The 21,038-nt window shown below is 31.8% G+C and overlaps 1 protein-coding gene across 7 annotated transcripts in view; it reads left to right on the top strand.

Annotated features, from left to right (window-relative positions):
- The window catches only part of LOC111038432 (chorion peroxidase-like), a 47,843-nt gene extending 27,637 nt beyond the window's left edge, over positions 1-20,206 (top strand). For 4 of the 7 annotated variants that reach the window (XM_022321527.1, XM_022321528.1, XM_022321529.1 and 1 more), the window contains 7 exons: positions 1,411-1,632; positions 3,386-3,583; positions 5,783-5,919; positions 10,538-10,705; positions 12,188-12,408; positions 16,180-16,349; positions 18,169-18,497. In XM_022321527.1, the coding sequence (XP_022177219.1) occupies positions 1,411-1,632; positions 3,386-3,583; positions 5,783-5,919; positions 10,538-10,705; positions 12,188-12,408; positions 16,180-16,349; positions 18,169-18,497 (1,445 nt within the window). Of the gene's footprint in view, positions 1-1,410; positions 1,633-3,385; positions 3,584-5,782; positions 5,920-10,537; positions 10,706-12,187; positions 12,409-16,179; positions 16,350-18,168 lie in introns of all 7 variants that reach the window. The other 3 variants (XM_022321531.1, XM_022321533.1, XM_022321532.1) reach the window with 1 other exon arrangement.
- Positions 20,207-21,038: the final 832 nt, after the last annotated feature.

Here is a 21,038-nt window from a genome sequence, read left to right as displayed (position 1 = left end):
TTTTTCAGAAGACTTTTAAGACTGGCGCATTTCTGTCGAAAACAAAAACGGTGTATGGCAGTCGCCAACACGTACATAATATTTTAGGATATTAAGTTGGTGGCCTTGTAAACAGTAAAACGTTGACATCGATTGAGAACCACGATTTAAATTTTAAGATACTCAACCTCAGTGATGCCCAATGTTTATTCTCGATTACGGCCTACGAAAAGCGCAACTAAATGGAAATTAATGAAGTTAAGCAATGCAGTATACTTTCATGTTGGATATATATATATATAATTATGTACAAGCTATACTTCTTCTTCCTATGGTTAACAGTTGATTTTCGGTGATAGGCACTGGCATCACTCTGGAGGCCAATTTCTAAACCTAGTTTAATACCCTGGATATCTTAAATCGTGGTGGGTAGTAGGTACGAAGAAAACGTACTACCGAACGTAATTTGAACGTTGACCTACATGAGTACTATAGTAGATACATTGACGGAAATATACAATTCCTCAACAGTTTCCGGAATAACTGCAACAGACTTCCAAGAAATTATTAATATTATAATATCTGTTGGTAATAATATACTCCAATAACGAGTAATGATTGTTGCCATATGCTGTTTTCGTTTTGCTTTTAGTCAATAGGATGTGGTTTCCGCGGTCGACCTTCGGATACTATACACAGTAATTCACCAAGCATGTTCACCCATTTTTTCTTCTTCAATAATGCATTTATTCAAAATCTGATTTTTGACATTTCTTTATAGCTAGGGTACTATAAGACCTTATCTTGATATTGTTAATAAATTATTTGGTGGTTATTTTTAATATATCAAAATCATAAATGGAAGATACGAGGGCTTCGCTGGTTTAAAAATTTTAGTAGTTATTTAAATATCAATCTATTAATATTTGTAATTTGTAAAAATGTTCAAAGTATAATAAAAACTAGATCCAAATATTACAAGTATTTTATATTTTTGTAAAACATTTTTAGGGACTATTACCATTAATATAAACATTTCAGCAACATATGAACTAGGAAATCGTTTAAATTTTGAATTAGCTACCTACATTAAAATTTTCAAAAAAACTATTGACAAAAAAAATTTGAATTAGAAATGGAACGTTCACGTTTAAAAAACACATGTTTATATATGACACTCATAAAGTGGTACGAAAAATCTCAAAAATGTCTGAAAATATTATACACTTAAAAATTCCAAAAATCATAATCTCTATACATTCAGGTGTTAAATGAAAAAATGAGGATGAGCGTGCATAGTGAAACACCTTGTATATTTTTTAACTCGAATGTTTCGTCAACCTCAGTCGTCGTAATAATAATAATTATAATAAAATCATGAAATCGGTCGTAATAATATATCGTTGTTCTGTTCACATCATTTCTCTTTAGGGCCCAGGGAACAGTTGAACCAAGCGAGCTCTTATCTGGACGGATCGTCCGTGTACGGCAACACACGAAAACTGCAAAATGACCTGAGATCATGGACTGGCGGACGAATGAAGGTGTTCGTAACTGAACACGGAAAACAGTTGCTGCCGCCCAACAAAGATCCCCTGGACGGGTGCAATGAAGAATCGGAAATGAAAAAAGGTCGTTACTGCTTTTTGTCCGGTAAGCTTCACTTATAATAATTATTGTTGTTATAAAAAACCACTTTATAGCTTAGTTACGTCCAGCCTCAGTATAATATTTCAAGTACATTTTGGAAAATTATTACTATAAAAGAGACGGTCTGTCTTTATTACTAAGTACCTACTATATTTTCACATATTTATATTGCTATTAATAATTATAGAAATTTATTTTACTCTTAATAATATGGTAGAAACTATAAATAGGCAATAGCTTAAAATTATTCTAAATACGTTTTTTGAAAATATCATTGCGTATCATAAAATTGAATAATTTACAGAAATGTTTTAAGTCCCAATAAATATTTTCGAATTGGAACAAAATAACTAAAATATTTGGTGTTTGTTTAAATATTCAATTTCATCGAAATTTAGGATTAAAATGTCTGGAATAAAAATTGAGCTAATAACTTTTTTAGAATTTTTGGTTTTAATAAGAACTACATATGAAAAACCTTGTACTAAATTGGCAAGCCAAAGCTATGAACAATTATTTCAAACTATTTTTTACAATATACAATGTGTATAAAATGATATCGTAATCATTTGGTGAAAATTTCAAGTATGAACGATCATTCCCTTTTTGTATAAGGATAAAATAAGAAATAAAAAACTGATTTTGCGTAAACATTAACCGTATTCCCCAATTATCGTTATTATTGTTATTATTATTATTTGTACTTCCGTACTGGGAATTTTTTGTTTTGACTCCCAAAAGTACCAATTACAAATTTATTTTCCAAATAAAAAAGATACTGCAGTTGAAAATTTAAGCATTTTTACTACTCCAAAAAGTGATGACAAACATAAAAAAAAAAATGTTAAGCACATATTTTGTAAAATCCAATACAATCATCACTCATTCGCTCAGAATCTAAAATGGCATATATTAGTTTATTGTCGTTTTTCGTGTGTGCCTAAGAGGTGTAGCTAAAAAAAAAAACGATGCGGATTCGATTATTTGATTAATTTTGTCCATGTAGTCCCTATTTTTATATCTTTAGTTTGCGCAAATATATGATAACGCACTTTCTAGATGCCAACACGCCAAAAATCGTGTTATTTTCTAAAGTTTGAATATAATATCGACATATCTAATAACTTAGAGATTTGATCACTGCACGGAGAATCGTAAAATATTTATATTATTGTAAAAATAAATCGTATGAGTATAAAATATGATATACCATACAAACTACAACGATATAATAAAGTGTTCCTCCAATGTTTATTTATTTAAAATGTCAGAGTAATGGATTTTACGTCATCCCCTTCTCAGCTTTAAATTAGTAAATCCTCGTGAGACACACTATATTATATAACAGTATATGATTATATAGTAGTTGCCACGTATGGCCTGTTTTACCCAGTTTTGTCCTGTTTTTGGGGGGGAGGGGGTAGTACTAAATTTTTATGTTTAAACACACACAGTAAACAGTGCGTATGTTTTATAAATAGCATAGTTATAAAATGAAAGCTGCACCCTTTTGGGGGTAACGGAAGGATACCCCCACACCCGTGGAAAATGAAAACATGTATTTTTAAATACTACCTGCTAGTTTTGAACAAATAATTATATAAGTATAAAATATGAACTTTACCTGTGGATTTTTTTTAAAATGTAATTTAAATTTTGTTTTCGTTTGTTTTTCTGCTTTTTTTTTAAATGTTATTTTTGTGAAAAACAAAATGTCAATAAATTAACTTCAAACTCGTTTTCGTTGACATCACAGGAGACGCCAGATCGAACGAAAACATGCATTTGACAACTCTCCATTTGATCATGGTGCGCCAGCACAACATGATTGCTGGTAGATTGTCATCCCTAAACCCCCACTGGGACGACGAACACATATTTCAGGAGACCAGGCACATAGTCACCGCTCAGATTCAACACATCACGTACAACGAATTTCTACCAGTATTGCTTGGTGAGTACACCTACCTGTTGTTTATAACGTCGTTTAGCTCGAAATAAAAACATTACCCACGGTATTTTGTGTGATTATTCTACATTTTATACTATTGCTATCTATCCTAAAGGAGCTTATTCATAGCTAAAACATATAGGTACTGAAAGACTTGAACTCATCGTATCACTCTTCTCTGCCGTATTTTTGGGTATAAAACTATACATTTTAATCGAAAAAAAATTAAGTAATTCGAATTCTCTTAAACTCACAATAAGGTTCTTTTCTTCTATTGCTAACGTCATTAATATATTTTTGTCACGTTTAATTACAATCATTTTAGTTTTCATTTTTTTATCTCCCACAAAGTCGGTAAAAAAATGGTTTATAAAGATGCGTATTATCAATATCCTTGCAATAATAATTGTACTTTTTTATTCCGATCATAAAAAGACTGTTTAACAATTTCATATTTCTAGTTGTCTTTCTTTTGGTTATAATAATACTTCTTAGAAAATTGTAGAAGACAGCTTAACGCTAAAAATGAACATATATTATATTATGTAGCTGTGAGAGCACAATCGAATAGGAAACGAGAAAATATGACGCAAACGTATTATTATGTTCAGAGGGATAACATTTTTCATGGGTAATATTAAAATGGTCATAAGAAAAATGATTGTTTACAATTTTCATTGCGAAAACCTTGTATAAAGTCGCAACGTCATGATATAAACAAGTTATATAGTACACCCATAAGTTTAATTTACCTATATTTTATTGTATTATATAATATACTTTACGATATGTTAAATTATTTTTTTGAAAGACTAGAGTGAAATTCAAGGAAATCGGGGATTACGACCAAATTGTCTTGTATTATTTCAAGAATAAAATTCTTTATGTCGAAATAAAAATATATTCTCCACGAAAGAGATATAATTTTGAGATATGATGACTTATCTGGTAAGAATATGAATTTAAATTGAATTTCATAAAGCAATAACTTTTTTAAGCGTATTTTAAAAATTGCAAAATATTTTAATCGTACCTCCCTATACTCTACGAATCGTATCAATAATATATCATACCGATACACATCTTTCTATTCTTAAAAATATGTTAGAAAATAGACTGGAATTAAATACCGATTCAAAAGTTTCCAAACAAGTAATAGTAATGAACTCATTGTTAAGATAAATTTGTTTTTTAACAGTTAAATAATGTTTTAAATGTATTATTAAAATATACAAACGCGTACTCGTATGTGTCAATGAAACTTTATTTTATATATATTCGAGTAGGTATATATTTATTTTCAAATAAGATGTGTATTCATTAAATGTTGCTAAATGTCAAAATCACTTAAAACTTTTCTTGACGTAATTTCCATAGCGGTATTCCGTTTGAAAAAGAAAAAATGCCATAAAAAATACTTAGGTAAATTATATTTTCAGTATTTAAGGTTAGTATGAACTTTTAGAAACTCTCTAAAAACGTACCTAAATACAACTATATAATGTAGAGAATTAATGTCTATATATATATTTAGGCTGCATGGAGACTATTCAGAAAAGAAACATGGCTCGTTTATTTCAAAGTTTTTATGCTTATTGCGCATGAACGAGTTATGTAATTGGATAACCTACGTCAAGTTAAGATAGCATGTCTGATCCCACTTATTTAAAGTTACAATTATACACGGGGAAAAAAAAACTTTTAAAGTAGAAAGTTTGCTATCTGCGCTGGTTAACAAGTCAATGTATCAACTATATTATTATACTTGTCTGGAAAAATAAACTATATAAAACGATTTACTGGTATACTGCATTCAGATGAAAACGAACAATTTTTTTTTTTAGATAGGTACTTGAAACGTTCTCGTAAAATAATTAAATAACTTTTAAAATAAAACACGCGAGCCTGCTTTTTATTAAAATCATTTATTATTCGTTTATTTTAGTTGAGTACATAATCTATATTCTAAACTCCACAGTATATCATAGGTATATTATTACCGTGAAACGTAACGTTTAACATGTAAATGAAATGTCACTGTCCAAAATTAAATCAAGCCTTGCAGGTCTGTAATAATAATTAATTATATTTATAGCCCCGTCAATGGCTATATAATATGTAATGATAACAAAACCATTTAATCGAAGCAGTGGTGTCGCTAATAATTTAATAATTGATCGATTTTTCTATATTTTATTCCAGGTGACAGCCTCATGAAGCGCCTGGACTTGTACTCTCGACAAACGGGTCATTGGAACGGATACAATTCTGCAGTTGACCCGACCATCAGCAACAACTTTGCGACCGCGGCCTTCCGTTTTGCCCACACTCTCATACCGGTAAATCATCTTCACTGTCATAAGTTCGTGTGTAGACTAGTAATAGATAATTATTATAGCTACAGCTGTCTGTATAATATATGACATAATATAATTCCAAACTGTTGATCGTGAGAGGTATAAATAAGAAAAATGCATTATCTCCAAAAATATTGGTCTGTCCTCAATACAGTACTTCAATTTAGTTTTTGGACTTCCCAGCTACTTTGATCCTTGGATTTGATAACGATCATAGTTTACACTAAACATACGATCGGATAGCAATTCAATTAATTGGACGCGTTGATAATTTGTTTTGTTTTTTGATATTTGAGTTTTCGAATATAGATATCAGAATAAAATGTCACGATAATATCCATACTATTCGTGACTAGGAAAATTGAAAAATTGAATGTTAGAGTAAAATGTATTATAAAAATATCTTTGAACTGCTGTAATGTAAAAACGTAAAAGTCACCTTATACGTTGTGGAGGTATTAGATAGGTATACATAATATATAATACGCCACCGAATATTATCCGTCGCAAACTGAAATCGCACGTAGTTAGTACTATATATATTATATGCGTTTAACTATGGTAAAAACTATATATATATATATATCACATCGGTACCCGTTTACCTAGAATGAAATTCAGATAGGTAATTCCGCAAAAGCCTCATTTAATCCGAAAACAATTTGATATCGTATTAGGCGGGTATTTTGTAAATGTATGTGTGTGTGTGTGTGTGTGTGTGTGTGTGTGTGTGTGTGTGTGTGTGTGTGTGTATATTCTCTTACTTACGAGTATATGGGAACTCGAAGCGACCCTACAACGATCCATGTCCCCTCGCCTGCACCACCGGCGAAAGTTGGCCGATTGTGGCCGCGGGATTACTCGGGTTTTTATTCGAATATATTTGCAATTTTAATTTCGTTTAAACGATTTCGAGATACAATATATAACAATATTTTAATGACGGCAATTATAGAAGTAATAACAATATATTATTAAAATAAACCAACATAATAATACCGTCCTCCGAAGTCTGTATATACTGTGTCGTAGTCACTAGCGAGCCGCCACTTGTTTACTCGGTATAATCATAAAATGTGTATAATATTTAAGACTTTTTTGTTATGATATGTTCTTGCCGCCGTCGTTGTATTATTATGATAATTTGATCATAACAACCGCCGTAAGACGCCAAAGAAACTATACATCCGAATATTGATTCTATGCCAGTTTCGTTTCAATACGCACAACACGTACGGTTAAACCGACGACGTACGTACGTAATATAACAGTAAAAGTAATACAAAACAACGAGCAGCATAACATAATATTATTACGAGGTACCGTACACCAGGTATGCGTTATTCACGGTAAATACCTGTATCCCACTACTATTATATTATATTATTATTATGTACACCACACCTATCCTGTGGCGGAACCAAACTTGATAAATGTAAAACGCGTATGTACATTATGTTTCGAGGTTTTCCGTATACAAGCATTTTTGAGAATGTTCTTAACATTAATATTCAATAGCTTTTGGAATTGGAAACCTATTTTTTGTATTTTACTAACTCAGGATTATAATGGGCACTTTGGAAAAGGATATAGCTATGTCGATGAATTTCAAACAAATTTTAACACTAAATGCAGCCCGAACATTTTTCGCTGTCCCCCGAGTACAATTATTGTAAAAATTTAAAAACATTCTAAGAAAAAACTAGATTCTACATCCTCAAATAAGGAAACACGTACAATATTTTAATATAATTAGACGATTAGAGTTGAAAATTTGAGATAGGAAAAATAGAAAATAAGTGCATTATGAAAAGAGTGATTCATAATTATTTACAATTTATATTTATTCTATCTCAGCATGGTTATTATTTTTCCACACATTCCTTTTATAAAATTATTATAGGTACTTACTTATTACTTGTGTTATACTTTCTATGTCGACTTGTCTTATCTACACCCAAATTAATTATTCCGATGCTGACATTTGATATTGACTTCATCCTAAAAATTATAAGTGCTAAAGAGCGCTATGCAGACATACAAAATTATCTTTTGAAAAAATGTAGGTTACAAAACAAAAAACAAAATTTTAAGTATATTTGCATGCTTTACATTTCAAGTATAATGTGGGTATACCTTAATAATTCTTGTCGATAACGTGTTTTGTCCTTTACCGTTTTCCATATTACCTATTGTTTAAAATGTTTGGATTGCGTAAAATTTATAATTTATCGTGATAAAGCATTTCCAACCGTTGTTTATATTAATTCTACATAATCAAAAATTAATATTCGTCGTATTAACTATTATTTTAATTTATACAGATGTGATAAATGGACCGTTAAATATTCGAGGTTATATTTTTATTTTTTAGCATTTGCGTTTTTCCCTTCGCTTGAAATAATTTATAATACTATGCATCACAGTGCAGGAGGGGGATATATTTTTTTGGGGAGGAGGGTTTTATTGATTCTCTAGTTTTTGCATTGCTAGAATACCTATACTTAGTTACTTAATGGCTGGCTCTTCGTTAGTAAAACGTTATTATTACACTAGATTGTACATTTTCCTCGTGGCTGTAAAATTATGTTAGCCACTGTAGTGGGCGTAGGTGCATTTAATATACCATATGTATTAGTATATTATTGTAAGCCACGGATTAATGTATTAATTAATATAAATATAGTAATATGCTTGTTGTTAACATAACAACTCTTTTTTTATTCAAATACATAGTATTACTGACAAGACCATAATGCTTAACCATTTTATCAAACGCATAATCTATATATAAATATAAAAACGAATGTATGTCTGTTTTTAAGCCATAGCTTACCTTACCCAGATGGGAAAGCTAAAACAAAAGAGATTATAATCAAGCAAATGAATCGTATTAATGATAACACTTATGAGGAATAAATGTCTGTAGACCCACTACGATAGTACGATCCACCAAAAAAAAATCATGAGAATGCACGTGGCCCCGTTACCCCCAGGCCATTATCATGCTAATGTCCCGTTCTGTGGCCATGCCAATTATAAATGAGTTCAGTTTTTGACTTATTTCTGAACACACGACAATAATAATTTATTATTATATTAAATATATTGTCAATTTATTATGTACTTCCACACAACAGTGTATATATATTGCCTATGTGACACGCCGTCTTACATTGTGAGCGTGCTGTGTTCTTCGAGCTTTGATCAACTTGGAGCAAGATAGTATTGTGATATTACATCATTGCAATGCAAATATTAGGACAAATCATTGTATTATAAAAAAATTATGTGTCCGTTTACTTATATTATGTCGTTAATCAAATGTATGGTAGCTAACTCATCAAAACCAAACAGTCCACTTTTATTGAAAAGTATTTCACTCTCATATTATGTATAAAATATCATAATGTAATACCATTTAAATGAATTTAAATGTGCATTTATTTATATAATTTAGTTCAATAACATGCATTAAGTAATAACTTAAAAGTATGTAGGTCAGGAATTTCGAATCACTTAATTTACTGATGAAAAGTAAATAGTGAACTTACCTAATACAACATTTAATATACAACAATATCTGTTTCACAGCCATAAAACAACAAAAATGCTAAAATGTTTTTGTCGACTTTTGGAAACAATCATTTCAGTTTAAATCAATCGAAATTATCAAATAATATATATATATACATCGTAATTATTAATAAATTAATGTCCCATAAAACTCAAGTAATATACATAGCATTTCCGTTTATCGTTACTTTATTAACTGCTAAAACTATTAAAAGAAATTTTAATGTGGTTTGTTGAATTTATGACTTTATTTTTGGAAAAATTGTGGAAATGCGGCGGTGACTGCTGAGTGCTGATAAATTAATTCGGGTAATTCGTGCGATATACCCTATGGCCTATATCATAATAATATATGGTTTAATACACTATAAACGCTATAGAGGTAAATGGCAATATTTGGATTCGAAATTAATTGATTGGTCTACAAAATCGTATCATACATTATATACATATATACTATCATGTAATATGTATGCACGAATTTGTGTACAAACATGACGTTACATAAATGTAATATTATGTAAAATTTGATGACGATGACGACGTACACGTAGTTCACTCGTGCAGTAGTGTTGTATAATAATAATAGATATATATGTATAGGTGCCGGATAGTAAATCATGGTTTATATTATATGGAGTCATGTACATATAAACAAATTTCGCACGGCACCAATATTGATATTTTATTAAATATTAAGTATAATAATATAGTATAATTTCAAATCGATAAGATACGATATAATAATCATCGGCTGTGCGATAGGAAAACGATGTGTGCAGAAAAATAATAGTGATTTTGCAAGACACCGGAAATACATAAACAACTTATAACGACAGGTAGTACACTTGTTGTTAATAGGAATCGAGAAAACTACAAGTCACCAAAATTAAAAATCGCGATAAAAAATGTTTTAAAAACGTATACTTGGCAGTCCCTACTCTCCCCTCAACACTCACGAACACACGACGCTCTTTAGCTGATTAGCTGTTAAACGATCGATACAATTTGTTTATTTTCACAGAGCATGATGAAATTCCTTAGGGACGACAACAGCGATCCCGAATTCGTCGAAATGAGGAAAATGCTGTTCAATCCATACAGACTTTACACGTGCGGCGGCGTGGATAGCGTCATTCGTGGAGCGATGAATACAAGCGCCGGGAAATCGGATGCCTTTTTCACGCCCGAAGTAAGATAATAATTTTAAGGGCTGTGAATTGAATGTACCAAGTAATGAAGTTAACCCCCAGAGAGTGCACAAAAAAAATTTTTAAATGCTTTGAAATCTCTTAAAAAAGGCAATTTCAAATACACCATATAGATCACAACAGCCAACAATTTTAAATTAAAAAGTATAAAAGCAATCATGTTTTATCGAAAAAAAAACCAAGTAAATTTAATTACCTATTTTGATTTGTTGATAAAAATAAAATTATGTTTTTATAGTATAAGTAGATGCTTACGAATAAAAAAAATTATATTTTATAAATGTTTAAACATAACTAGATAGATAACAATAAAAAGTTTTAAAAAATTGTTGGCAGCCGATATTTGACGCTTGCTAATTGAACATGTTACATACCTTTTTTAATATTTCTATAAGTATATAAGACGAAAAATGAAAAATGAGGCATAAAGTGTGTGTAAAAATTTTCGACTAATGGAAAATATAATGAAAAATGTCCTGAGTAATAAAAAAAACTAAAAATCAAATACGTCAAAAAATTTCAATAATGTGAAATTGAATTAGTTGAAAGGTAGGTTAGGCTATGATACAATAACATCGACCGTACTTTGTATAATACTATGTTGCCTTTAATTTTCGTGATCACGAATAATATACGATGCACCATAATGAGCATATTAATTTAATATATTTACACGAGACTTAACGATTTTAAGTACCAATAATACTTAGGCGCACGATGGCTTCGTCTTGAAGGGTTTGTCTGTCTGTATGTGCTCGGTACAATACTGTAACATTGTCGATAAATAATAACAAGCAGACGGATGTCGTCGAGACTAAACGGAAAATCCGATCGAGGTCTATATCCGAGAACACCAATCACCGGATACCCGGTATGGCTTGAAGGAGTTCTAGTAACCAAAATCTCTTTACGTGCACACTACGTGATTTACCACAATTAGTACTAATGATTAATTAACGTTATATTGTCGGTATTCGATGAGTTTATACATATTGTTAATTACTATTAATTCTTCCAACGAACACAATAAAATTCGTCGAATCGTCTTGTAAATGAACGGAACGATGTAAGACAATAGATAATAATAATAAGATGCCACGTAGAAAACGGATCAGAGTCGCCTACATTTGTTATAATAAATCGATTTATAATATATAATATGTCCCTATTCAATTTTATTTAAATGATATAGGAAGGTGCGTATAGTTATTGTTAAGTGCAAATATTGATCGTTGCTGAGTATTACAATACTATTGCTTTTACTATTTATATTAACTATCGAAATTGAGTTCAACCCAGGAAATTGTAATTATCATTATGACAATTGACAGCGTACGATCACCATTGGTGTTATCGATGTAGTTTTATACATTACGAAGTTAGACCGGAGTACCTGTTATTTGTAATATAATCACAGTTTTGACGGTAGCCGTCTGACCAATTTTTTTTTTTTTTTGACGCAGGTCACCAGACATCTTTTCGAGAAAAATCATGGATCGAAGCGCACCAGAGGGCAGTGTGGTTTGGACTTGGTCGCACTGAACATACAGAGGGGCCGAGATCACGGACTTCCGGCATACCCACGGTGGCGCGAAACGTGTGGATTCCCGAGGCCGAGGAGTTTCAGCGATCTGGAAGGACAAGTCGAAACGGCAACACTGCAAAGGATATCGAAACTGTACAAGTGCGTATACGATGTTGTGGACCCGACACTACGTACGGCAATGGCGGCTCCATGGGGTCTTATGGGGCGCGGTCCCTTCCCAAGTCCGTATTTCTAAAAAATTGTCCGCTGTTAAAACGAAATTACAAAAAGAAACATATCGAAAGTTTCCTGAAACTTATGACTAAGCCCCCCCCCCCCAATCTGTCTCTCGGCCGTCTCTGGCGTAACATATTTGTATAGATCCCCGATTCTGTGCAACCCGTTTATCGAGGATAACGTTATTAATACAATAAACATTACAATTAAATATGAAAGACCAACCCAACCGATCGTTGGTATCTCGTGTAAATTAAGTTTAGTATCTAAACAGTCTCTAGAGTTAAGACTCTAAAATAGAGACTTTTTCGTGACGTTTATCCACAAATTAATGAATGGGGTACAATAGACTGCTCCGAGATACTAGGGCTGATAAAACTAAGAGTTCCTAATAAAATCGCAAGTTCAAGTAATCCATTTTATAGTACTACCAAGTAAAATTAATTATACCTAAATCAGCTCTTTACGTCACCCCATCTACTCCTCTAATAAAATAAGTGGATTGATTAAAAACGAAAACAATTTTAATTTTTCAAAATATTTCTACCTTCGATTGTATTAATGATGCGTATATAAATACATGCGGTCAATGTAGTAAAGCAACAACTATGGGGCTATGCCCCCCCTCCCCCAGCCATGAAATTAGGAAAATTTGGAAACGCTTTCAATATGTTCTGTGGACGTAGATATGTAATTACGTAAGAAGTATTAAAATTGTAATTTATTGTCGGGAGAATGCTGCAAAAAGCATCAGCGTACCAAACTTATGAGGGATTCTAGTTAAGCCTCCCTATATATAACAAACTATCATCCCTACCCCCCCCCCCCAACATAATCCTGACTACGAGTGTATTATCATGGTATAATACACTATCCCCTAATAATGCATTTTAACACAATGTTTTTTAATCTTACCATTACGAATAAAATCAAAAATAAAAAAGTGCAAAATACGAATAATATCACTTTACAGCGATCAATATAATATGGCATGATATTAAAACAATCAAAATAATATATCAAAGTGTATTGTTATTATTAGTTTTGTTCAATAAATGAAAGTGCTCGTGAAATATATTATGCCTAATGGATGAATCATAAATCCATTATCCCGGATAATTCAGTGGATCCGGATTATGGGTTTTCATAGAACGCATATTCGGCGGGTTTCATTCCAGCGGTGTCCCGGGCACTGGGAATGGAGTTAAAAACGTTATCGTCGAACGTGAAAAAAATCTTGAGGCGCTCATCGTAAGTTAAGACAAAAAAATCCTCTTAAATGTCTCCAACACGCATGAAACGGTCCAGTCGTACGCCACGTGTTTTCAGACTAGAAGCTTTTGAATCGCCGGTAAACAGTTATTGTAGGTATACATAGGTAGGTACTGCAGGAATGTTATTTTAATTACAATATCAATTATGTATTTCATCATGTCAGAGTCGTTCGTGTGGTGTGCAACGCAAAGTTTTCGATTGAAATATATTTTAAGTTTGTAAACTCTAAACTCTCGGCGAACGTCGCATTAATACTCGACAAGCAATCTGGAAAGGGATAAAATGGAATTCATTAAAGTTTGCCGCGGCTTGCAGTCGAGTTTTCCTATATTTACGAACGCTCTAGCCACGTGTAACTGTGTACACATTATTATATATACCTACCTACTTGGGCAATTTCTAATGCTTATTAAAAAAGACGAGCCGCCGTGGTCGCTATTACGACTATGCCTAAGATGATAATAATAATAATAATAAGTTATATTATAATATTACGGTGGAAGCGAATATATTGGATACAAAGACGAAAAAAATTGTATAATATACAGATGGAGGATTATCGTACCGCTGAACATCGAGAGCGCATCGAATACGTTATTTTCGAGGGCACCGCTTGCAAGGAGGGGGAGGGGAAGAAATATACGTGGTTTCCCCCTCCAATCACTAGCTACTAGTTATAATCACTCAGTTATAATTTTTTTTTATTATTCTACCTATATATTATGCTTCACCTATGTTTTAAATAATGATTTTGCACCACAGTTGTGAAAATCTATCATCCATGATTATAAATTCACGCTTTTAGAGGTAAATATCGTGTCAGCCGATTATTTAGGTCCACTGCAGTAATACAGTAATATCTACTCATTTTAAAGATGTGCACTCACAGATACCAGGTGGCCTATTTTTTATAAGGCTTGCCAGATCATTATTTATCTCAAATACTCGGTTTCATTTGAAGTGAAAATAGCTATTATGTGTTTCTGATAGTTGATTAAAAATCGACGATTTCCCCAAACCTAAAAGTTATACTTTATAGTTTATCCAAAGACAATAGTATAAGACGCTCCGTGATTTAATGGGTGTTGATATTGTATCATTCCAAACTAAGTCCCCGGAACTTTTATCTTTACGAAAACAGTCCATATAAGTATATTATTATTGGTTGATTACTGATCGCGCGCCTTTATTATTATGCGCAATCGAAAACAGAAATATTTTGTTTGAATAAAAACCGTATGATGATCTTATCAACTGGAGAAACGAGTAACACAGCAATCTGCGGATAATCCCGAAAATTTTAATTTAAGATTTTGTGGTTTTGATTAAATATGATTATTTACTGGCGTGTGGTTCTAAACGATAATGCGATTCTAGATAAATCATGACGTGTGCGTTATTGATACATATCAGTGTTCGCCGTATTTAAGGGTGTGATTTTGGGAAAACTGTATATAGAAGTGTGTGGATTTGCACCGCGACCTTAATTTGAAAGTCTGCAGTTATGACGACCACCGATTAATACGAAGATTGATGACTACAATGGAGGGCGCTATATTTAAATATAAAAAACAAACCCCTACGAAAATCCTAGCTACCCGCCCTGTCTATAATACGCTTGCATGACACTAGTCCACTGTGAGGTTCCTACTATTACACTATTACCATGTAGTGGTCCGTGTTCAGAATTTGCTTGCCAATCATCGAATTATAAATAATATTGCCTAGGTCAAACGATTCAATCGGTATAGTCATTGATAATCACTTGACTACACTTTTGAGTAGTTTGGTATTTTATGGGAAGATCTTAACCACAAGCGGTATATATTGCATATATGGTGACACCGTGTCAATGTAATGTTGCATTGTATTTAATTTTATCATCATTATTATCGGTCTTCTATATTGTACTCGTATGCATAACAATATATGTCTGTCTGTAATTATTCAAAAACTCGGAACTACTGAACCGTTTTCAATGAAAGTTATATCAATTAATTACATGAGAATTGAAGGATGTTTAATGTTTATAGCTTATTTTTCAACCCCTATAGGTAGCTAAAAGGTAGCTCGAATTTTAATTTTGTTTTCAGCTCTCGAAAAAATAATATCTTTTTGTTTATTTAAATGTCTGCCATTGGTATTTGGTTACATATTATATTACTTAGTAGAAATAATAAAGCATATACAATTTTTTACAAATGTTTGTAAAAAAAAAAAAATGAATCTTTGACTAGGGCAACGATATTGTATAATAGTTAAAATAATTATGTCATGTAAGAAATGATATTTTATATCAGTATTTAAAAGTAATATATTTTTTAGTTTTGAAACTATATTACCTATAAAAATTAAGATGATGTGAAAACAATTTTATTTATATTACGATGCGTTTATATATTGTGTGTTGTGACACAGGTCGATCGACGACTTGGACCTGTACACAGGGCTGCTTTCCGAGAAGCCGCTGGAAGGAAGCATCTTGGGGCCGACAATCACATGCCTGTTGGCCGATCAATTCTTGCGGGTAAAATCGGGTGATCGTTATTGGTATGAGACGGACGAGAAACCTCAAGCGTTCAACGAGGGTGAATAAAACACACATTATGATAAAATAATATTATAGTATGAAAATACTCAGTTTGAATAAACAACGAAGCACTTCTCTTCTGGTGATCACTTCAACTGACCTACCCCTCCACATTCGCATCCTCTGGTAATACGCACACACACAAGCACCCCTCTGCAGACGTGGCCACGTAGATATATTATATAATTAGGACTGGGTTTTTAATGAACTTTGCATTTTATCCACTGCAAATACGATGCTCGTCTTGGTCCAAAAAAAAGGAGTGGGTTGCTGGTACATACCTAATACTTATATTATAGTCACTGAATACGCACATAAACTAAATTCAGCATCATCGAACTAATACAATATAAGCAAATTGTTATTCTAAATAATTTAAAAATAATATTATATTAATTATATTCACAGTGCATATTTAATTTTGAAGATTTTGTTACTAAACTTAATCATTTTTTAGTTTTTCAGTAAATTGTATAGATGGTTTGTTTTAAATTTTCGTAAAGCATAAATTCATTTGGACGTTTTCTTAGTTTTTTAGAACATCAAATTCCAAGCCCTAAAAATAATGTATGAATTGATCCATTTAACTAACTGCACTGTGTTTTGAAGTTTCAAATCAATTTTTATAGCCCCTAAAATAAGTTTTAAACTTGTAGGTATACTAGGTAGGTATATATTTTTATCATAATCACCTTTTAAGTTGTTAATGTTATGACTAGGGTCCAGATTTTTATCCAAATGCATATTCTTTTACGTTTGATTTATAATAATTTTGATTAAATATCTTGACTTTTCGTAAAACGTAGATTCGGCTGCCATTTTTTTTTTTTTGGTATATTTGCATCAAAATGCATAATAATTGCATATTTCTGGATGATTACATAAAATGTGCATGTTTAATAAATACTTAATAAAATATTTTAAATTTTACTCAACGTTTCATGTACATGCCGTTACCGACATTCCTGACAAATATAATTCGACCGAATAAAACAAAATATTTTAAGTTGTCGACTCATTTTTGGAATACAAGGTGATGCTACTTGACAATCATAGAAGTTTTCTATTTGATAGTTTAAATATTTAAATTATATTTTCTTTCACTTGATACTACATTTTTTAATTTGTTTTATGTGTTTGGTTTTTTAACACACAATACATTTTTTTTTTCATATTATTTTTGCATATTTTTGAATTTTTGAGTGCATATTTAACAATAATAAATTGTTGAATAAAAATCCATACCCTAGTCATAGAGACTTAAGCTTAATATGTAGCTACATATACGTAAGTATTTCTCAGTAAAAAACATTTAGTGTGATTGAAAAAACATTAATATTTTATAAAAATCTAATTATTCAAATTTTGATGTTAATAATATAAGTATAGGTATATTATACGGACTTATCACGAAGTAATCAGCAAATGAAATAAAGCGAATTGCGCTCGATTTAAAATGTTTGGGTTTTTCCGAAACAATGTTTTTACATAGTTCGAACGGCTTATATTCAAGTTATGTACAAAGTTTATACTACCCACTTTGTATTATTTGTATATATATATTATAAACCATCTCGGCTCTCGACCGCATCTAAGTCCCGTATCGCAAACGGCGGTAAAGTAGATACATAATAATAATGTTATTACCATGCGCGAGCTGTTCTTGCTCGCCGTCGTATAACATTTTCGTTTCCAATCAATATTATACATCATCATACAAATATATTGTACTCGACTGACATAAATGAACAAATACAACGTCATAATAATACATAATTTTAATATTTAATACGTGTGCGTGTGTTGTATGTGAACAGATCAGCTGTCAGAGATCCGAAAAACCACGTTTGCGGCAATAATTTGCGACAATTCCGACGAAATTGAATCCGTTCAGATGCACGTGATGCAAAGCGCCAGAAAAGTCGGCAACGGCAGAGTTGGTTGCGACAGTTTAATAAAAACGTCTCTCGACCCGTGGAAAGAAGAGTTCGACGTGGCCGTTCCTAAAGCCGCCCTTCAGGACCCGACCGCCACCCCTCAGGACTCGACCGCCACCCCTCAGGACACTACCACCACAGCTCAGGACTCCGCCACCGCCGCTGCCGAAGTCACAACCGGGAATAATATTAACAACACAGGATCGTAGTCGGCAGACGTTCTCGTCCTGCACCCGGTGAAAATCGGCTCCGGTCACGTGTAAGAACGTACATTTTTTTGAAGTTGGGTAGCCCAAAAATAAATTTAAAAAAATTAATAACACCTACCTTAATCATAATGTTATATAGGTCATATCTATGTAAAATTTGTATTAACTCACTCCGAACTCACGTACGGCTCAGAGTTTCGTCATTATATTATAATTTTTTTTCTACTATTGATTATACTCACAAATGGCAGAGACGGAAGGGCTTACGTGACCTTAGCCCCCTCGAAATAATATATATTTAAGTTAGTTTTATTAACAATTATATAAAATGTATAGTTTTTTTTTTTAAACTATTGTAAGACAAAAATGTATTATATTCGTTTAATACTAACGGTGATTAAAATTTGCACCATCATGATTTATTCCATTATTGTAGACTAACTAAGGGACTTCGGCACTCCCAGTTTTTTTATTGGATTTGAGCCACTGCGTTCAGCAGTTCCAATTTTGTGTAATTGGCTTTTGGAAATCGGAATCAACCCATTATCATTAAACCTAAAGGTAAGACATATTCTATATTTTGTTGGAAATGTAATTTCGATATTTTTATTTTGATACGAGGTTGTAAGGTTATCGAGCTTGTAATGTAAAACAGTTTAAAAATTCTGATAACTCGATGCAAAATTATCCCAGCAAACCACAGAGTATGTTGTTACCTTTAACATTTAAGTTTGATAAAACTCACAATAATATTAAAACATTTAAAACTAACGAATCTAAAACATGAAAACTGCTGAAATTAATTTTGCTAAATTATACGTGTCGTTTCTCGACGACTCACGACGACTTCCCAAGACGGAGACGACATATCAAATTTGCGTTCGGCAGTTCCACTTCAGTCTTCGCTTTGACACTAGACTGGATGATTATTAATACATTTTTATTCGTTTTGAAACACCAGAATCTATGAATTTTGGGAACGGGGGGAGGGATGATAAGTTACGATTAGTTATGAACAACACGCGTGCATGTACGGTGAGCCAGAAGAAGGATTCGCTAAAAACTCAAGAGGTCATCCATCCGGGAGCTAGCGACGCCAGACGATGCTTCACGGCAGTTCCCATTAGCGACTGCGGCCAACCACTGCGCCGTTCTTAGCTCCTGTTGATATAATATTATGTATGCGATCTCCCTTTGGTTTTTTTACAATTTTAAAATTTTTTAGCGAGTTATGAGGATTTTTAAACCGTACGATTTTACGTGCTTACAATACTTGCTTGAAACTTAAAATATCGTAAAAAACCACCGAGGGATCACAGATAATATAATGGTCCTTACCTGAAGTATGTAAAGATTAAATTTAATGTTGAAGCACACTACATCAAATTGGAACCGATGAATACACATTTGCAATATCTTTCGTTTACAAGACGGAGATGTCGACGCTTAAGTGACGAACTCTTAAAATAATAAATGATACATTAAATATTTTTAATATTTATAATTACTTACACGTAAATTATATATAATATATATATTATTATGTTTAAAGTGTATACATTACTATTTACTAGATATAGGTATATATAGTGTGTGTAGTGTATCTATTAGAGACGCTCTAATTGGTAAATTTTTTGGGATGTGGGGACTTTCCCCCCGCTTTCCTATTTTTAATCTCCACTCCCACCCTACATCAAAAAAAAAAAAAATACAATAAAATAAAAATATTTGCCAGAATTTTCACTTACGATACTCGCACTGATTTCCAGACGGACACGATGATCCGCCGTCATAATAATATTATAAAATTACGTACAAAAGACTTGATATACTCAAAAGTGGGCATTAACTAGTTAAATAGTTAATTTTTTCTTTGACTTTTTAAATTAAATAGTAGAAATAACTTAGCTTTTATCAGTTGATTCGAAAACAATGCATCAAGTGAAAAAAATGTTCTGTTTTTATGGTTTTATACGTAAATATTAATATTAAAATTGAAATAATCCAATGTGTACTTATTGTAACTACTATAATAATACAAACATTTAGTTATTTATCTTGGTGAACAAATTTTGTATACAAAAATATATAGGAATAATATTATGTATAATGTGACCTTAAATATAATGGCTATTTGATGTAAAAAATAAAAAAATTTTAATTTAATAATATTGAAGTAAGTACCTATATAGTTCAAATATTTAATAATCGTGTAAAGTAAAATAGATAAATACACTGCATATTACGATAAAAGTTAAATACCATTGTTTATTATAATTTAGGAAACTATAAAGAATGCAGCCTGCAGTCTACATGCGATCCACATACTAATTTAAAAAAATTGGTTAACTTTTTTTAAACTGAGTTAAGTTTTTTTTCCATACTAACTTTTAACTTGTCGAATTAAATTTATGATTTGTTAACTTCTAACTATATATCGATCGTGTTTTCTCTCGACTTGAGTCGACTATAATATATTCATTAACTTGCCCACCTTTGAGCGTATGTGCTCATAATATCCAATGTTATGGTATTGGGAGA

Source organism: Myzus persicae, unplaced genomic scaffold, assembly GCF_001856785.1.
Source record: "Myzus persicae strain clone G006 unplaced genomic scaffold, MPER_G0061.0, whole genome shotgun sequence".
In the NCBI taxonomy this organism is placed as follows: Eukaryota; Metazoa; Arthropoda; class Insecta; order Hemiptera; family Aphididae; genus Myzus; species Myzus persicae.
This window is presented reverse-complemented; position numbering and strand designations above follow the sequence as displayed.